Source organism: Centruroides sculpturatus, unplaced genomic scaffold (assembly GCF_000671375.1).
Source record: "Centruroides sculpturatus isolate CEXI.00-Female unplaced genomic scaffold, Cexi_2.0 scaffold937, whole genome shotgun sequence".
Taxonomy (NCBI): Eukaryota; Metazoa; Arthropoda; class Arachnida; order Scorpiones; family Buthidae; genus Centruroides; species Centruroides sculpturatus.
Window position 1 is genome coordinate 101,917 of NW_019385362.1, and position 17,619 is coordinate 119,535.

Genomic DNA, 17,619 nt, shown 5'->3' on the forward strand with positions numbered 1-17,619 from the left:
ATATTATTTAATAATAATAATAAAGAGGTTTATTATTATTAATTATATTAAATATTTAGTAAAGTTTGCTTTTGAATTATTTTATGAAATAAACGTAAATTAATAAAGAAACTGTCATTTTTAAACATTTAAATGAGATTTAAATGAAATAATTTGTCAAATAATTTTAAATGTCATTTTTGCAGAAAACGTTTTTTAATTATATACATTAAATCGTATAGATACTCTTAAAAAATATCCAAGGTTTATAAGTTAATGAAGTTAAATTATTTATGTTAATTTTAATAATATTAAATTAATATAAAACATAATTTATAAAAAAAATGTATAAAACTATATACATTATTGAAAAATTTATGAAAATTAAGTGTATTATCTTTAGAAAAACCTTTTAAACAAAAATTTTACATAGACAATATGTAAAACAAAACTGCTATGATATTATAAAAAAAAAATTAAAAAATTAAATTTTTGTACAGGTATACCTCGCCTTACGTCTGTAATTGGTTCCAGGAGAAAGACTTAAGTCGAAAAATGCCAATTCCGGTTCTGCATTTTATTTATTAATGCATTTTTAATAATGTATGGTTAATAAGGATCTATTTTAAGCTTACAAACAAATAAATTTTAGTTTTTAATATAGTACAGAAAAAAGTAATCTAAATTTATGAATGTATGTAGGCCTGCTGTAAATACAGTATATACTTCTAAATGTATATATTATAATATGATTTTATGTGCTTTAAACATTTTTCTAGTGATATTACGACTTCAGTATTTGTGGCGGACAGACAAAGTCGAATAAAATGACTTAAACTTGATTTTTATTTTTCCATATACTTTTTTGACAAACGACGTATAATGGGGAACGACGTAACTCGAAGTACACCTGTATTACTAATCAAGGATTAACCTGCATTTAATAATTAAAAAAAAAAACAATAATGTAATATTAAGTTTAACATAAAACCATACATTTAAAAAAATTACTATTAAAAAAATACAAAATTTAAATTTATTTTGAATATTGAAAAAGTTCAACACAAATTAGAAATATGCAAGATAACCCAAAGTATATATTTATTATAACTTTATATATGTAAATAAGCAGTATTTTTAAGTAAAACTGTAAACATTAACCTTTAGCTACAATTATTATTAGTGCAGTACAAAAACAGTCCTATTATATGATTTGCACATCTAATATAAATTTAACTGCTAAACTGTGCAAAAAGTAGCATATCTCCTATAATAATATAAATAAACTGGTTAAATTTTAATATAAATCAATCTAATTACACTATAAAAACTGACAACTTTTTTTTTATAAAATGATTCAGAATTATTTATTTGATCACATTTAACTTGTAGCATATTATTTTCTTTGTATACAAAGTTTTAATTGTAGAGTAAAATAAATTTAAATTGATATATTCAATTTTAAATAGTAGCATAATGTTATTAAGGATGGTTAGAAATGACATCCAAATGTTTCAAGAGTCAGAATGGAATGCAACATATGAATAGGAAATTTGGCTTACGGTATAAAAATTCAATTAATACCTGAAGTGATGCATTTTGTTTAAATCTATTAAAAGTAATTATTACATATCTAAATCTCAAACAAATTTAAATGCATTAAAAAGATGAATATTGTTCACATTTATAAATTAAATTTACATCAGAAAAAATGTTTAAAACTTCAGATATAAAATAATAAACATAGACAAGAATATAAAAACATTTCTGGACTGTTTACATAATGTAAACTATTTTCCTTTGTCAATTACTTCAATCTTAAACAGTATTATTAATGTGAAGGATTTTATATGAACATTTATAAGATGTAAGAAAATTACAGGATAAATTCAGATATTTTCTTATAAAATATTACATTAGATTATTTACGTAGGACAATTTGAGTGATTCACATATCCTTGTATAACTACAATGTAATATCTATTATTCCATTAAACAAGTTTTTCTTTGGTTATTATTAGGTGAATCACAATTACTGAATATAATAGAGAAAAAAAGTCTATTCTATCAGCAGATGGTCAATTTTTTCTTTTTTCATTTTCTTTTAATTAAAGCAACAGAGATTTTTTTAATGTTTTTTTTTTATTAATAATTGATTAAAAATAATTAAATTTAAAATGAAGTAAAATAAATTCATCAAATTTCAATTATAAAAAATACTTTGTAAATTAAAAATCTTTTGTATCAAATTAATATTTTAAACAGATTTATTTCTTTGATCAAGTTTACAGTTAACAGCATGCTGCAAAATAATTTTTTAATCTAAAAAACAAAACTATGTATTAAAAACAGTGTGAAATCAGTATTCTGCAGCTAAAAGGTTAAATAAAATAAACAGTAACTTGTATGTAATTAGCAGACACACAGAATTTCATTTTTAATATTTAAAAAACAAGACATTTTTATTCATACTATAATATATAAAGTTTTAATTATTTTAGGAAAGAAGGTAAATGCCATCACAGATTTCAGTACTTTTGTCTTCACATACAAATAACAGACTCATTCTCCACCCCCTCTGTTATTAATGTTATTCCACTCTGTAAAAAAAATTCTGAAACCTGTAACACCATTTAGAATTCCTTTCCAAAGACAGTCCATTACAATTACTTACATGACTAACAAATTTCAAATTTTGCATTAATACATAATTTCAATATATAAATATGAATCTAAAAAATATTAATCTGTTAAAAAATTTAATTAATATATGAAATCTATCTACTTATATATTAAATAATTTTATTTAAAAAATAATATATATCTTAAAATTAAAGATATTCAATATTTGATACAATTATTATTACATATATATAAATATATATTAATTAACCAAATAAATGTTATCAAGTAGTTATATTTCAGAAAAGCAATTATCAGTGGATAAAATCAAAAATTTATTCACATACAGTAAGTTTATTCAAAAGCTGTTTGGAATTTGGTCTAATGCAAATCCTTTTGTAACTGCCCCATTCCTAAATCAAAAAATAATAATATGTGAAAATTCAGCAAACCTAGTTCTGATTTATCTTCGTAAATAACACCAATTAAAAATTCAATAAAAAGACTCACTATTTGCCAATGCCAAGCTTCACATCATCAGCTGGAAGGCTTGATTAATATGAAGAGCCTAATGAAAAATACTATCACTTTTACAAATTGTTTTTCAATACAAGTATTATCCTTTGGAAGATATTATATCTTGGATTACATATTATTTCATAAATTGGCCTGTATGTCTTAATAATTGTCACTATTAATTAAATTTTCCCCCAACAATTAATCTATTTCTCTTAACGTAATTTCTATTTAAAGCAGCCTTTATAAAGTCAACAAAAATATCCCTCGTTCTAAAAAAGACTAACAATTATTGTATAAACATTCCAATAAATGCATAAAGCTACCAAACTAAAATAATGGCAACTTTTTATTTGAGTTTCAACAATTATTTTTTGTAATGTACCCCATAAGTTGTACTCACTGATCATCCTGTCAGCTGTTTCATTTTAGCAGTGAAGGAAGTGGCTTCTCAAGATCCTCACTAACCCAGTCAATTCTGGAGCCAAGCAATAAACAAAAGTTGAAAATTGTTTTTACATCTGTAGAAATCATAACAACACACACACACCAATCATTTAATTTACTGAATTAATATTTTTCCCCATTGAAATTATTGTATTCTGTAAGTCAAAAATAGTTTTTCAATCAAATAAAAGCCAAAAACTGAAGTGAATGTATAACATTAATTTTATTACTTTAAATTAAGAAAATGACCATTTAGTTTTCTTATTATTTTTTATAACAATTACTTACATCAACATCATAATAATAATCTTTCTTTTTTGAGGCAGATTCATAATCAGCCCTCAACGCCAAATCATGAATTCTTGGACATTCACCTAAATCCATACGCTGTAGAAAATAAAAACAGTAATTACTTTTTAACCAATAAAAACATTAAAATAAGATAAATATTAAGAATACAAAATAAAAATTTGACAAAAGCAAATTGTACAGCATTTATTTAAAATTCTGCCATNGAAATCTATACTTATATATTAAATAATTTTATTTAAAAAATAATATATATCTTAAAATTAAAGATATTCAATATTTGATACAATTATTATTACATATATATAAATATATATTAATTAACCAAATAAATGTTATCAAGTAGTTATATTTCAGAAAAGCAATTATCAGTGGATAAAATCAAAAATTTATTCACATACAGTAAGTTTATTCAAAAGCTGTTTGGAATTTGGTCTAATGCAAATCCTTTTGTAACTGCCCCATTCCTAAATCAAAAAATAATAATATGTGAAAATTCAGCAAACCTAGTTCTGATTTATCTTCGTAAATAACACCAATTAAAAATTCAATAAAAAGACTCACTATTTGCCAATGCCAAGCTTCACATCATCAGCTGGAAGGCTTGATTAATATGAAGAGCCTAATGAAAAATACTATCACTTTTACAAATTGTTTTTCAATACAAGTATTATCCTTTGGAAGATATTATATCTTGGATTACATATTATTTCATAAATTGGCCTGTATGTCTTAATAATTGTCACTATTAATTAAATTTTCCCCCAACAATTAATCTATTTCTCTTAACGTAATTTCTATTTAAAGCAGCCTTTATAAAGTCAACAAAAATATCCCTCGTTCTAAAAAAGACTAACAATTATTGTATAAACATTCCAATAAATGCATAAAGCTACCAAACTAAAATAATGGCAACTTTTTATTTGAGTTTCAACAATTATTTTTTGTAATGTACCCCATAAGTTGTACTCACTGATCATCCTGTCAGCTGTTTCATTTTAGCAGTGAAGGAAGTGGCTTCTCAAGATCCTCACTAACCCAGTCAATTCTGGAGCCAAGCAATAAACAAAAGTTGAAAATTGTTTTTACATCTGTAGAAATCATAACAACACACACACACCAATCATTTAATTTACTGAATTAATATTTTTCCCCATTGAAATTATTGTATTCTGTAAGTCAAAAATAGTTTTTCAATCAAATAAAAGCCAAAAACTGAAGTGAATGTATAACATTAATTTTATTACTTTAAATTAAGAAAATGACCATTTAGTTTTCTTATTATTTTTTATAACAATTACTTACATCAACATCATAATAATAATCTTTCTTTTTTGAGGCAGATTCATAATCAGCCCTCAACGCCAAATCATGAATTCTTGGACATTCACCTAAATCCATACGCTGTAGAAAATAAAAACAGTAATTACTTTTTAACCAATAAAAACATTAAAATAAGATAAATATTAAGAATACAAAATAAAAATTTGACAAAAGCAAATTGTACAGCATTTATTTAAAATTCTGCCATATTATAATCAGATGTTTGCCTACCTGCAATTCAAATATTTAATTGCTGAATCATTTAATTAAACCTGGTACACACAAAGCACAGTTTACAAACTATTGATTATATTTACATGAACTAAACAAATTTAATGCTAATAACTTATTCCTTTAATTACTGTTATTATAATTAACATATGCCATTTAAAGTTTTTACTTAAAATTTCTTATATATATATATAAGTGAATTCCTTATAACACCTACAATTTTTGTCCAATCCAGATGAAATTTTGGTTTTATTTGTTTTATGTTCTGATGGAAAGTATAGGCTATTCATTTTGCAGAAATATTAGCTATGAAATAAACATTTTATCAATTTTGAATTGCTGATTGCACTTACATTGTGTAATGAACTAAATGACATCAGTGACCCCATTTAGTTCTTACTTGACAATGAAATTTCCCTTAAAAATTGCATTTTTAAATATTTTGGCAAATGGCACATTTTAAACTTTCTTCATTAAATTTAAAATTTACACTTAAAAAAGAAGTATCTGCATCATGTCACTTCTATAACAAAGTTTTTTAAAAAATCTTTCCATAGAGACTGCTTGACGTTCTATTATCCAATCAAAAATAACGATCTAACAAGTCTGTTATTTAAAATATATTACCATGCTTCAATTATGTTCTGATGAACAGTATAAGCTATTGTAGAAATATTTTGTATTTATGTATTTGTAGAAATATTAGTTACTCTTCTTGAATTTCTTGAAATCTGTACTCTTCTCAATTCTTCAGTCTCTACTTTCACATAGAAAATAGTCCATCATACATAACAAGAAAATTTCTAGTACATATATAATAATTGTGTGCGTATAATTATCATAAATACATAGTGAATTGCTAATTATGACTCAGTTTGGGTTCAAATACATTTACTTTTAAGAAAACCTTAGAAAATTTCATCAGAGTTGTCAACAACAGGACAAAAACATTCCAAATGCTATTGCTACCCATCTTTTCTGAGTTCAAAAATCACATATTGTAAATCAAATCATCAGAAAGGTAAAATGACATTGTACTTTTACAATCAGTCAACAAAGTATGTACGAATCAACAAGTAATAGCAAAAAAAAATCTGTATCTTCAAGTTGACTGTGCAAATCATAATCCATCAAGATTTGCAGGCTAGAAAACAAAGAAAAAACTTTCCATTACCTTATCTCAAATCACAAGGAAAACTGGAAGACCAATGCTGAAAAATTGAATGAGTGTCATTTGACTGGTGGAAAGAGCAAATACATGGCTACATTAGATGAGTCATAAATCTATCTTGACTACTGTAATGGAATTCACAAGATTCATACAACCTGAGAAAGAAGTGATGGAATCATAGTTCATCAAATGTGAAAAATGGCCAGTTTTGTTCATAATAATTGGAGGAGTGATAATAAAAAGGATCACTTACTCATAAAAGAACAAAAAAAAAATTTGAAAGCTAATGCAACCTTATGTGCCACTTGTCCTGGAAGAGCATTAGGAGGTGAGAAGGTTATCTTATATCCTGATAAAGCCTCCAATCATAATGTCAAATTCACCATTGAGTACCTGGAGAAATTAAAGTACTCTGGCAGAACCAACTACATACTTCCAAAGGATGTACTCATCAAGTCACCAGACATCAGTTTTGGGACTTTTTTGGGTTTAGATTCCTCAAGCAGCAACTGTTTCATCAGGAAGTCTCCACTTAAGGACTTTGAGAAGTGCTATAGTAGTAGGCAACAATACCACTGGAAAAACAAATAAATATTCAGTTCTTAAAAGCAAAGTTAAAGTTGTTAATCAAAAGTTGGAAAGCATATTGAACAAACCAAAAGGGATCCATCAATGAGTACTTTGTCAAGAACTAAGGTACAAAATAAGTTACAGTTTACAATTCACCCTTGTATAATGTCAAATTTATTCGTAATATACAAGGAACAAAATTTATATGCATTATGGTATTTGTTTCCAAAACAGGATAATTATTACTAAGTAGCTTAAAGCATATAATCTAGAAACAACTTTTAGATTGCTTATTTGTTTCTATAAAAAAAACTTTTTTCTTATACTTGCAACAAAATATGCCATAAATATTCAATCAATAATGATTATCATCTGCTATATAATTATTAATATTGATTTTAAACAAACTAATGAACATTTTTAAAACTAAAAAAATTTGCTAGAAGATCCAGTAAATATGACTTCACATATACCTGTATCAGTTTAAATCCTCTTAATCAATTAACTAATTCTTCAGATTCTTTCCTTCTGTAAATTTGAGATCTTGAGATGAGCACGGTTGCTATTAAACATTATTCCAGGTCAGAATGCATAAATTTTTATGACTTCATTTTATAAACAACATAATAATGTAGTGCTTAACCAAACTGTATGTAGATGAACTTGTTCTGTATTTTTTATAACAACAACTGACAACTTTTTCCACAGCCATTATTGTAGGAATTAATTGATCTAATTTAATTTCTGGAATTGGAATAATGGTTACATTCCTCCAATAAGAAATCCAGATTACCAAGGAAAGTTGGTTATCACAACTACTTTGGCATCATGGTTCCACAAANCAATTAATGTATGATTTTATTTGTTTATAAACTTAATTATATACAGTACTAGTAAATGTTTCATTACCATTAATAATATTGTTACATTACAAAATGAATCCTAGGATAGTAGAATATACTATCTCATATTATCATTATTATAAAATTTAATAAAAATAATAATGAGCTAATGAATGTTTTTTCATATTTTAAATATAAAGCATTCCTTTGAATTCTGCTAAAATTAAATAATACAATTAAGAATTTTATCATTTATAAATTGATCTTCTTTATAATATGATGTAAAAAATGGAATATTTTGGAAATGGGTGAAAAGTTAGATGATAAAAACTATTTTTCCAAAGCTGTTAATGCATTAGGACATCATTCAACTTGATAAGATTATTAAAATCCTATTGCTAGATATTGGTATGTCTTGACAATTTATAAATTGTTTGTTTTATATATATATATAGATTGGTTTGTAGTTTTATTTTTCCAACAGTTAACTTGGATACGGAAACAAAATCTATAGAAATTCTCGAATAAAGCTCTTAGAAAAGTAGTTCTTAGATATAAACTCGGCTTCATTTTCAAGTATCGTTTTACTGTAAAAAGATGTATACAGTATATCCTTTACTGAAAATAAGTTTATTTCGTAAATTTATGGTTCAATTTATTAGTTTATTATCTGGATACTTTATAATTTATAATAAATGTTTCAATATTTGTATATTGAAATACAGTACAGCGTCTTTTATCCGAAAGTCGGTTATCCGAAAGAATTCCTGTTGGCAAATTTAAATTTTCGCTAGTGCTGTGGCGCTGCAATCTTTAACTATATCTTGGACTACTCCAATATTTTTTTGTTGGTGTGTGTGTTTTAGCTGGCAGCACTGGCACTTTTGTGTGATGTTTTTCTGAGGACTGTGTCGTGCTGAATCGAACGTTTTTGATACTAGATCAACTTCTAAAGTATATATTTTTTGGTTTTTATATTTTTCAATATATTTATTTTGTTTGTAAAAAACAACGAAATAATTTTTAACGATACAATAGCCACGATTATTGTTTTAAAAAGTTTATGTTAGGCTTAGCATCAATGTTCAGTGAAGCAACATGCAATTGGAGGAAAATTTCAACATGGGATAGGTTAATATATTTTTTCGTACATAATCGGTTATCTGAACAACCTCAGTCCCCAATTGACTTGAATAAACGATGCTCTACTGTATATAGAACCATAACCAAACCCAAAAAATTACAGTATTGTACTAAAAAGGAGGAGGAGGAAGATAAAAATATTCAATGCTAATATTGACCATGTCTAAAAGTAAATAAAGCCTGAGACAAGTCACATGATTGGACCTTCTTCAACTTCTGGTAGAACGTGGAAGTTGTTAATAGTCAATGAGAAAAACATTGTGTGTATCAGTCATGTTTCTTTAAATATTGTCTCATAAAATTATTGTTAGGATATATTATTGTTTATACAAAAAACTGGTGTGTGATGTGTGATAGGTCTACTGACGGCATGTCCCTTTTTTTGAAGATTAAGAGCCCACTGAGGGTGACATACAGCCAAATCAGATTAGTTGTTGTGAGTTAGAGAATTTATTCCTTAAGGGACAACAGTTAATGCTAAATATTATTTAATAATAATAATAAAGAGGTTAAGAGAACAAATTTAATGAGTAAGAAAACAATTTGTCAACAATTAATTTCTCCCACACAATAATGCAGCAGCTCATAACATTCTACTTGTGACACAATTTTTGATCTCTGATCATTTAACACTTCTTTTATTCATCCAATCTGGCTCTTGCTGACTGTTTTTTTTTCTATTACTGCAAATACAATTTATTTAAAAAAAAAATAAATTTAAATTTAAAAAAAATTTAAAAATTAACATTTCCACAACATGCTATGCATCCAGAAGGTAACAACCAAGCACCTGAAGACTTCCAGCATGCCTTGAACAGCCTCTACGATTGATGTCAGCATTGTATAATGATGACAGGTAATTACTTCAAAAATGTAAATCTTTTTTGAAAAATAAAGATTTGTGTTTATTATAACTACAGTCTCATTACTTAATTAGTACAGCTAGTGCCAATCTTTTTTAGGATAGTAACATGGCTTGACATCAAACTGATGCTTTTTGAAAGACTTCAGAAAAACTCAAGTTAGTTCCAGGAAAGAGTTTTATTTATTGATTGTCAAATTGCTCAGAGCCAATGAAGCATGTCTGAAGCAGATATGAATTGACAAGCCATTCTATTAAATAAACATTTCGGGCTCAGTCGCATATAGGACTCTCATACTTCCCTTCCTTCTAAATCCTCCTTTCCTTTACCACTCCTTCATTCTCATTTCAAACCCTCCTCTCCTCCTCTTATCTTCAGGCTATACCTTTCAGTGAGGCCGTAATCTATACTATAGGCATGCCATCCTGTTGATACCAAACTTGCTGTAGTTGCTCCAATGGTAAGTCATAAAACCATTTGTCCATTGTTAATATAGCAGTCAGTAGTCCAGGTGCTGTCAATGAACCTGCTTTCTCCAGATGATATACCAGATATAGTGTACAGCTATGGTTCATCCTGGCATAAATTTAACATCATGTTGCATCAGTCAAATCACTGTCAGTTATCCCAACAGGCTATTCCAGTTGCAGATAATTTAATGGGTACATATCATGGCAACATAAAATTCAATGTATTTGTGACTGCTGCAGTCGACAATGCCTTGCTGCTTCACATATGCCTGCAGCTTTTATCATGTCGAATAGACATGGAAATATGTCAAAACTTTAAAGTTGTGAAGATGAGTGACTTGGATTGCAATTCCCGACTGTGCTAAAGATTTGAATCAAGAAATGTATTATGTTCAAAATCATCATATGCATAGGTCTTGGTGCAGTTGGAAAGCATTCACAGAATTTACCTGCTGCTTCTTGAGCATTTTATCTTGTTTCCCCATAAAGTATAGTCATTTCACAGTAGTGTTTGTGAGTAAAAAACATTGTCATAGTACTCTACCAATTGGAAGACTAATATTGACTGTTTTATAAGGACATCAGCATTTTATTTCACTATAAGATTTTTCAAGATCATAGTTTTAATTTGCATCTTATTCTTATGTTTGAAAAATTTATATATTGTCTCTGAGCTATTGCACAATTTACATGTCACTTTATTTTTGAATAAATTAATTTACTTTACTGTAAACAGCACAGTGGAACTAATGCACTATATATACATACTCATGCTGGAAAGTTCTCTCTTGAGCCTGGATAAATGTTGATGTGAACACCCCATGTAGTTTACGGATAAAAAAGGAAATATTTCTAATCAAACATATTGAGCAATTTTATTTAGTCAACAGGAATAAAAAAAAAAATATCAGATATGTTAAAGAAGCTTGTAAATTTTAAAGCAGTTTTTACCCAGTTATAGATCATATTCAAAAAGTTAAAACATTTATTGTATACAGTTCCATTGGAAAAGTGCATGTAGAACAGAAAAATGTTCCAATGATTTTAGCTCTATTCTAAATATATATATATATATATTTGAAAAAGTTTGAAAAAAAATTAATTGGAAAAATTTCCCATATGATTGAAGTTTTTATTTTAGTACAGTCGACTCCCCTATAACGTGCATTCCTATAACGGAAATTCCTATAATGTAGTGAAAAAATTGCAGCAACATTCGTTTAAAGGAGCTCCTAAAACGTTGTCGCCGACTCGTTTCGCGACAAGATTGATAGAATCTGGACCAATAGTGGATGAGCAGCCGAACTACTTTCCTCCGCCCTGCGCAACGCTACGGAGTGGCTAAATTGAGTTTGCTATCGTCTGTACAGTATTATATATAAATTACGTACTGTATATATAATTATATATTAACTTAATTTATTGTAACTTTATTATAATTATATATATTTTTTCCGCCGCCTGGCACCATGCTACGGAGATTTTAGGCTAGTAAGTTGAGTTTATTATCGTCTGTACAGTATGTAAATTAGGTACCGTAAATCTAATACAGTACTAATTTTACACATTTCTTGTGAAAGAAACATTTCTTATTCAACGGCCATAAAAATTATTTATATTAATGATGTCTCCAAAGGTCAAGTTATTTTTCTGCGAAAAATTTGTTATCAGATATCGCGGCCGCCGTTTCGTGCGCTGTTCCGCGACGAAAACAAGCTTGAGCAATGGTGTAGTCGAATGGTGCACACTCGGTAAGTAATCCTACAATTTTTTGTTTATAGCATAGTTTATACAGATTATTCCCAAAAAATTATACGTGTTTTGGAAATGTTGAGTGAAATTAGTCTAGAATCGGTTAATTTTATAGAAGAAAACCTTTCAAACAGCCTTAGTCCGTAAACTTCACACCCATCGGGCTGTGATTCTCATGTATTTAATCATTCCTACAACGTAAAATTCGATTAACGTGGAACGTATCTAAGCATTATAGGGGGTCTACTGTATATATTTTTTTAAAATAAAAAAAAAAGTCTTATATTTGAGATTAAAAAATAATGCTAATAGTAAAACACATAATTACATAAAATTACATAAAGGTAATTTATGTAATTTTAGAGACAATATAATACAGTAGAACCTCAATTATCCAGACTAATTGGGGATGAAAGTAGTCCGGATAAGGAAAAATCCGGATAATCAAAACAAATATTTTAATTTGTCTTTTAATGATAATGATAATGGTTTTGTGCTGATAATCTTAGAAATAGTTCTAGCTACATATGTATAGTAGTAATGATAATACAACACGTTTTCTTTTCGATGACATATCGGTAATATTAAAAGTAAATACTGTATTTAAATCGTGATCAAATTTTCAAGAAACAAACATTCGTATTGAATTTGGACTACTACTGACCAACGCAAACAGACTACTTTTGTTTAAAAGGCCCTCTGGTGGCGCAAGAAGACGGATTTTATAAAATAAAAAGCAGTTGAAACTGCATTTTTATGAATAAAAATTTGACAAACTATTTATCGTTTTATGACGAGTAAAATTTTTTCGTCGCGTTCGCGGCTTTTAAGTAATGCATAAACCTTCGAGGCGCGAGGCCCTTCGGACCGCGAGGCATAGGCGGTGGCCCACGTCGTCCATGCCTTACGCCGCCCTTGGTCATAGAAATGATGTAATTTGGATATAAATTATTTATAAATACGTATGTCAAATTATATTTTTATTACAATGCAAAATATATTTAAGAGTTTACAACCATTGTACCGGGTGAGATAAAACAAAAAAGTTATGCCTTCCATCACGTACATAAACAGTATCGTAATTTGTCAAGTGCAAATTAGCAAATTCATAAAATTTTTGTTTATTTTGAACAATCCGGATAATCGAGGTTCTACTGTATTTGTTAAATAATTTACAATATTTAAACATTAGAGGTTATCATTCCTCAACAATTTTTCCATAAAAAATCATCATCCTCCTCTTTTTTGAAAGTAAATATTTATTTTAATGAGATATTTCAGTTAGAACCAAATTACAGCATTTATAGGCTACTTGATGTTATTTTTTTATATTTACTCAGTTTAATGATTTGATATCTTTGGTCAATGGTAGAATCAATCCATCCAAATTCATAAGTCACTTTTCATTGTTTATATTAATAAAACTGTCTTGTTAATGGTTACCTTGTGATAAGAATGCTTCTGAACTTTCATAATCAAAATTTCCCACCCTTAAGATTACTGATTAGTGTTGCATGTGTTCTATTAATTTAAATACATTTCCACATTTGAAAAACAAACTATTCTCATTTAAGATCTTTTAGTTTGGAATCTGATGATGGTTCCTTAATGCAATTAAAATGTTTTTTAGTTATGATTCTTTCTGTAAAATATTAAATTCTTCTGCTCCACTTGGATAATACTTTGATTTTTTAGTTTTCTTTCTTGTTACATTCTATTAGTTTGAAGAGCAGATTAAAATTATGAAATTTCAGATCTATTTTTAAACATTGTTTTCATTTCACTCTCTCTCTATTATCCAAATGAAAAACTTTTTCATGAAGTTTCTGGGATAGTCTTGGCCAATCAAGCAAACAGAGCATCAAATGTACAGCATAAGGCATTATCCCAGGGTGTCTTCCAAAAGCTAATTTTGAATATAGCTAACTTTTACATACTTTTTCCACTTTTCACCTGACCATTGTTGAGCTTGTACAAAGATGAAAAAAAAAAATACAAAACTACCAACATCATGGAATTCATAAAAAAAAACTTATTTCCAAATAATTTATTATTTTAAGCTTCTTTTGCACTTCCATGATTATTGAGTCCACTGTCTTTTAAATTTTCTTTATATTTCCAGAAGCAGGGCTATCAAGAGTATATGTGGAGCAAGGAAGTACAGCAGACCACTTTAGCCTTTTGTTTTTTGAATGAAATATGTAAAATGTTTTTGCCTTTTTCTGAAACTATGCCTTCTTTTATTTGTTAATCTTTACCACACAACTAGGTGTACAGGTATATACTAGGCTTTTTTGCATCACTCTTTATTCTGCAGTATCTTAGGCACAGATACATGTTTTGGGCATATGCCCCTTATCTGTAAGCTTTATCTTACATTTGGCTTAGTGGTGCAAACTATTATACACATTTTCAAAATATATATACATATATAGACTTATCGACATTCTCTGGCACTACTGGTTTCCACTGGATTTTTCTTTCCTGGTGAAATCTGGTAGTGCTAGAGAATAATACATCTTTCTATCCAAAACAGAGAAAAGCAAAAGGAAAAAGAGGTCTTAAGAAAGAAAATAGTAAATAAATCTCAAAAGAAACAAAACTTGCAGAAGCTGTTAACAACATGGTTAGCCTAAATGGAAAAAAAAAATTTAACAAAATCACTATGATCAAGATCGCTTTTAGTAAACATGGTAGTAAAACTTCAGAGAAGGTAGCAGATGTTTCTAGTTTTGACTTCTGTACTATACTTTATTCATTTTGGTTTCTACAGAATTGCCAGCTGGTGAATTCCCAAACAGCTTTCTGCAAATGGGTCTGTCTTTGAAACAATTGCAGTTTTGTAGAAATACAAAGAGAATTTTTAAGTTCCATCATCACTGGAGATGAAACCTGAATTCATCATTTCCAATCTGAAGCCAAGAAGGAATCCATCATATGGAAGCAGCTTGCAATCCTTGTCAACAGGAAGTTCAAAATGTCAATGATTGCTGTAAGTTTTGTAACTGTTTTTTTGGGGACATTCATTGATGTCCATGGTGGAAGCATGTGGTGTTTCTCACCATCATCTCCTTTGATGAGATGATGGTGAGAAACCCCACATGCTTCCACCATGGACATCAATGAATGTCCCAAAAAAAGAGTTGAGTGCCAATGTTTATTGGGAAACACTTGCTCATTTAGAGAAGACCATTTGTCACAAGAAGCCAAGCCAAGTCTTCTGTCCAATGACATGCTTCTCCACAACAATTGCATCCACACACTGCCAAAGATACAGTTGAACTGCTGCAGAAGTGGAAGATTTTTAGCCCATCCTTCCTATGTCCCAGACTTATGGCTTAGACTTAGACCTTCAGCATTGTGTTGTCCACCAAGTGAACACAGCATGAAGACATGCAACCAAGTTGCTCTCTATAGTCTTCAACAGATACAACAGCCATGTGTTGCCAGAGTCCAATCCTCATACAATCAGCCTACAGAGACATCACATCTGCCAGTCTGTAAATGTGTGGACCAGCATACTAGACAATTGTATTATTGGATCATATCTGCTGCCTCAATTGCTCACGGAACATTCATACTTGGTATTTCTCTGTAATGTAATAACTGGTTTCCTCAATGAAATGCATTTATCAGCTATATATGGCCTATGGTTCCAGCATGATGGAGTACCTGTGCATTTCTGCTCTCTTGTACAGTACATGATGATTGAATATAGAAACCAGGTCAATGGATTGAACATGGGGGGGTTCAGTTGTGTGGCTGCGACAATTGACAGATCTGAAACCTTTGGATTTCTTCGTATGGGCCATCCAAAGGAATTGATATATTGAACCTCAGGTACTACATACCTGCATGAAGGACATCGGCCATACACGAGATGTTTAGGTGGTAGAAAAGAAGGTAAGGGAAAGGTGAGGGAAAGGAGGAGGGAGGGAGAGAAGATAGACAATACTTTTTATTCAGTCTGTACAATGTACAATGCCAGCACTGCTGAGCACAGCTGGGCTTAAGGTACAGTATAATACATTGTGGGATGTTTATTTTACATTAAAGTAAAAAAGTTGAGAAATTACAAATGGTTGAAAATAGGTAACAATCCACAACAATGACTATTATTTACAATAGAAGTTATAATGATAATGAATAACAATACTATAATATACATTATGCATTAAGCGTTATAATGCTGAATAGGAACTTGGATTCGCATTAATGTGCCAAGCCTGGACTTTAAGCATGCACTGAATTAAATAATGACAAAGTTATTCAAAAACAATCCAATATTTAATAAAAATTCTAGTAATAACTATATACAAAATTTAGTAAAAAATCAAATGACATTTTTTCAACGTAAATCAATACGAATCAACTCGACAAAACTCAAATCAACCTATTTTCTAACTTAACTATTCCCCTTTGGAATTCGACAAAAATCAAAGACTTCATTTATGTACAATAATTCTTATGAATTAAAGATCCTAATTGTCACCTCAATATAATAGGAACCCTTTTCCTCAACTCTCAAGACTTTCTCTAATCTTCGATCCACAAATCGAATAACTTCAAAATTGCCTTGGAACTACTTTATCCTATCGGATACCTCTCTCTCGTTTGCTGCTACGAAGCTCACCAAGCTCATTGCTAACAGAAGCTCACCTCAATCATCTTCACTTGAGGTTCGGTCTTTATACTGTGAGGTAATGTCACAATTCTGAGTGAGATCACTCCCCTCATTTACATACTTATTCACTAACAATAAAAACTTTGTTTGTCTAGCAGCCTATTTTCCAACAATACTCACTAACCTTTTACATTATTCTTTTTGACAATTTTCGGGATGTTTTATTCTTTAAGGTTTAGCAAGTTCCTAAGTTGTGCTTGTGGGGTCTCCCCCCTTTTCTCGGTGCGGAATTACTTTTTTCCGCTCGGGAAGTGTGCACGCGTTTTTACTATGGTGCTTTTCTCTTGTCGGTGAGTTGGTTTCTCTTCTATTTTTAAGTTTCTAAGGTGAATGGTGAGGAAACCTTCGTCCTAACAAAACATAAGCCCCAAACAGAAATAGAATAAAAGCAAAAATAAAAATAACTAAAAAATAACGCTCGGACATGGTTCCTTACAGTTTTGTTTCTTAAGGAGGTTCTTGTGTCCCTCTTGCCAGATGTCTCCGTTTTCTTCTACTGATGTTTTTAGGAAGTGTAACTTTTGATATTTTAGGAAGTGTCTCTCTCTAGTCCAATGCAGTTAAAGATGTAATGCTCGCTTCCATCAGGAATGCTGCAAGTAGGGCACAAGTTTGAATGATGTAGTTTAAAGCGATAGAGGTAGGAACAAAACCTTCCATGATTGGTCAGGAATTGAGTGATGTAGTGGTTAATGTC

At 29.1% G+C, this 17,619-nt stretch overlaps 1 protein-coding gene and 1 long non-coding RNA gene across 4 annotated transcripts in view; both read right to left on the reverse strand.

The window, feature by feature from the left end:
- The window catches only part of LOC111638112 (putative RNA-binding protein Luc7-like 2), a 75,686-nt gene that overhangs the window by 25,650 nt on the left and 32,417 nt on the right, over nucleotides 1–17,619 (reverse strand). For 2 of the 3 annotated variants that reach the window (XM_023383757.1, XM_023383758.1), the window contains one exon: nucleotides 5,179–5,277. In XM_023383757.1, coding sequence (XP_023239525.1) covers nucleotides 5,179–5,277 — 99 coding nt within the window. Of the gene's footprint in view, nucleotides 1–3,852; nucleotides 3,980–5,178; nucleotides 5,278–17,619 lie in introns of those variants that run through there. The other variant, XM_023383759.1, reaches the window with a different exon arrangement.
- LOC111638114 lies at nucleotides 4,190–4,981 on the reverse strand. Its single transcript, XR_002758794.1, has 3 exons — nucleotides 4,847–4,981; nucleotides 4,438–4,495; nucleotides 4,190–4,340 (listed from the first exon to the last, which is right to left on the reverse strand). It is a non-coding gene; the product is annotated as an uncharacterized LOC111638114 (long non-coding RNA).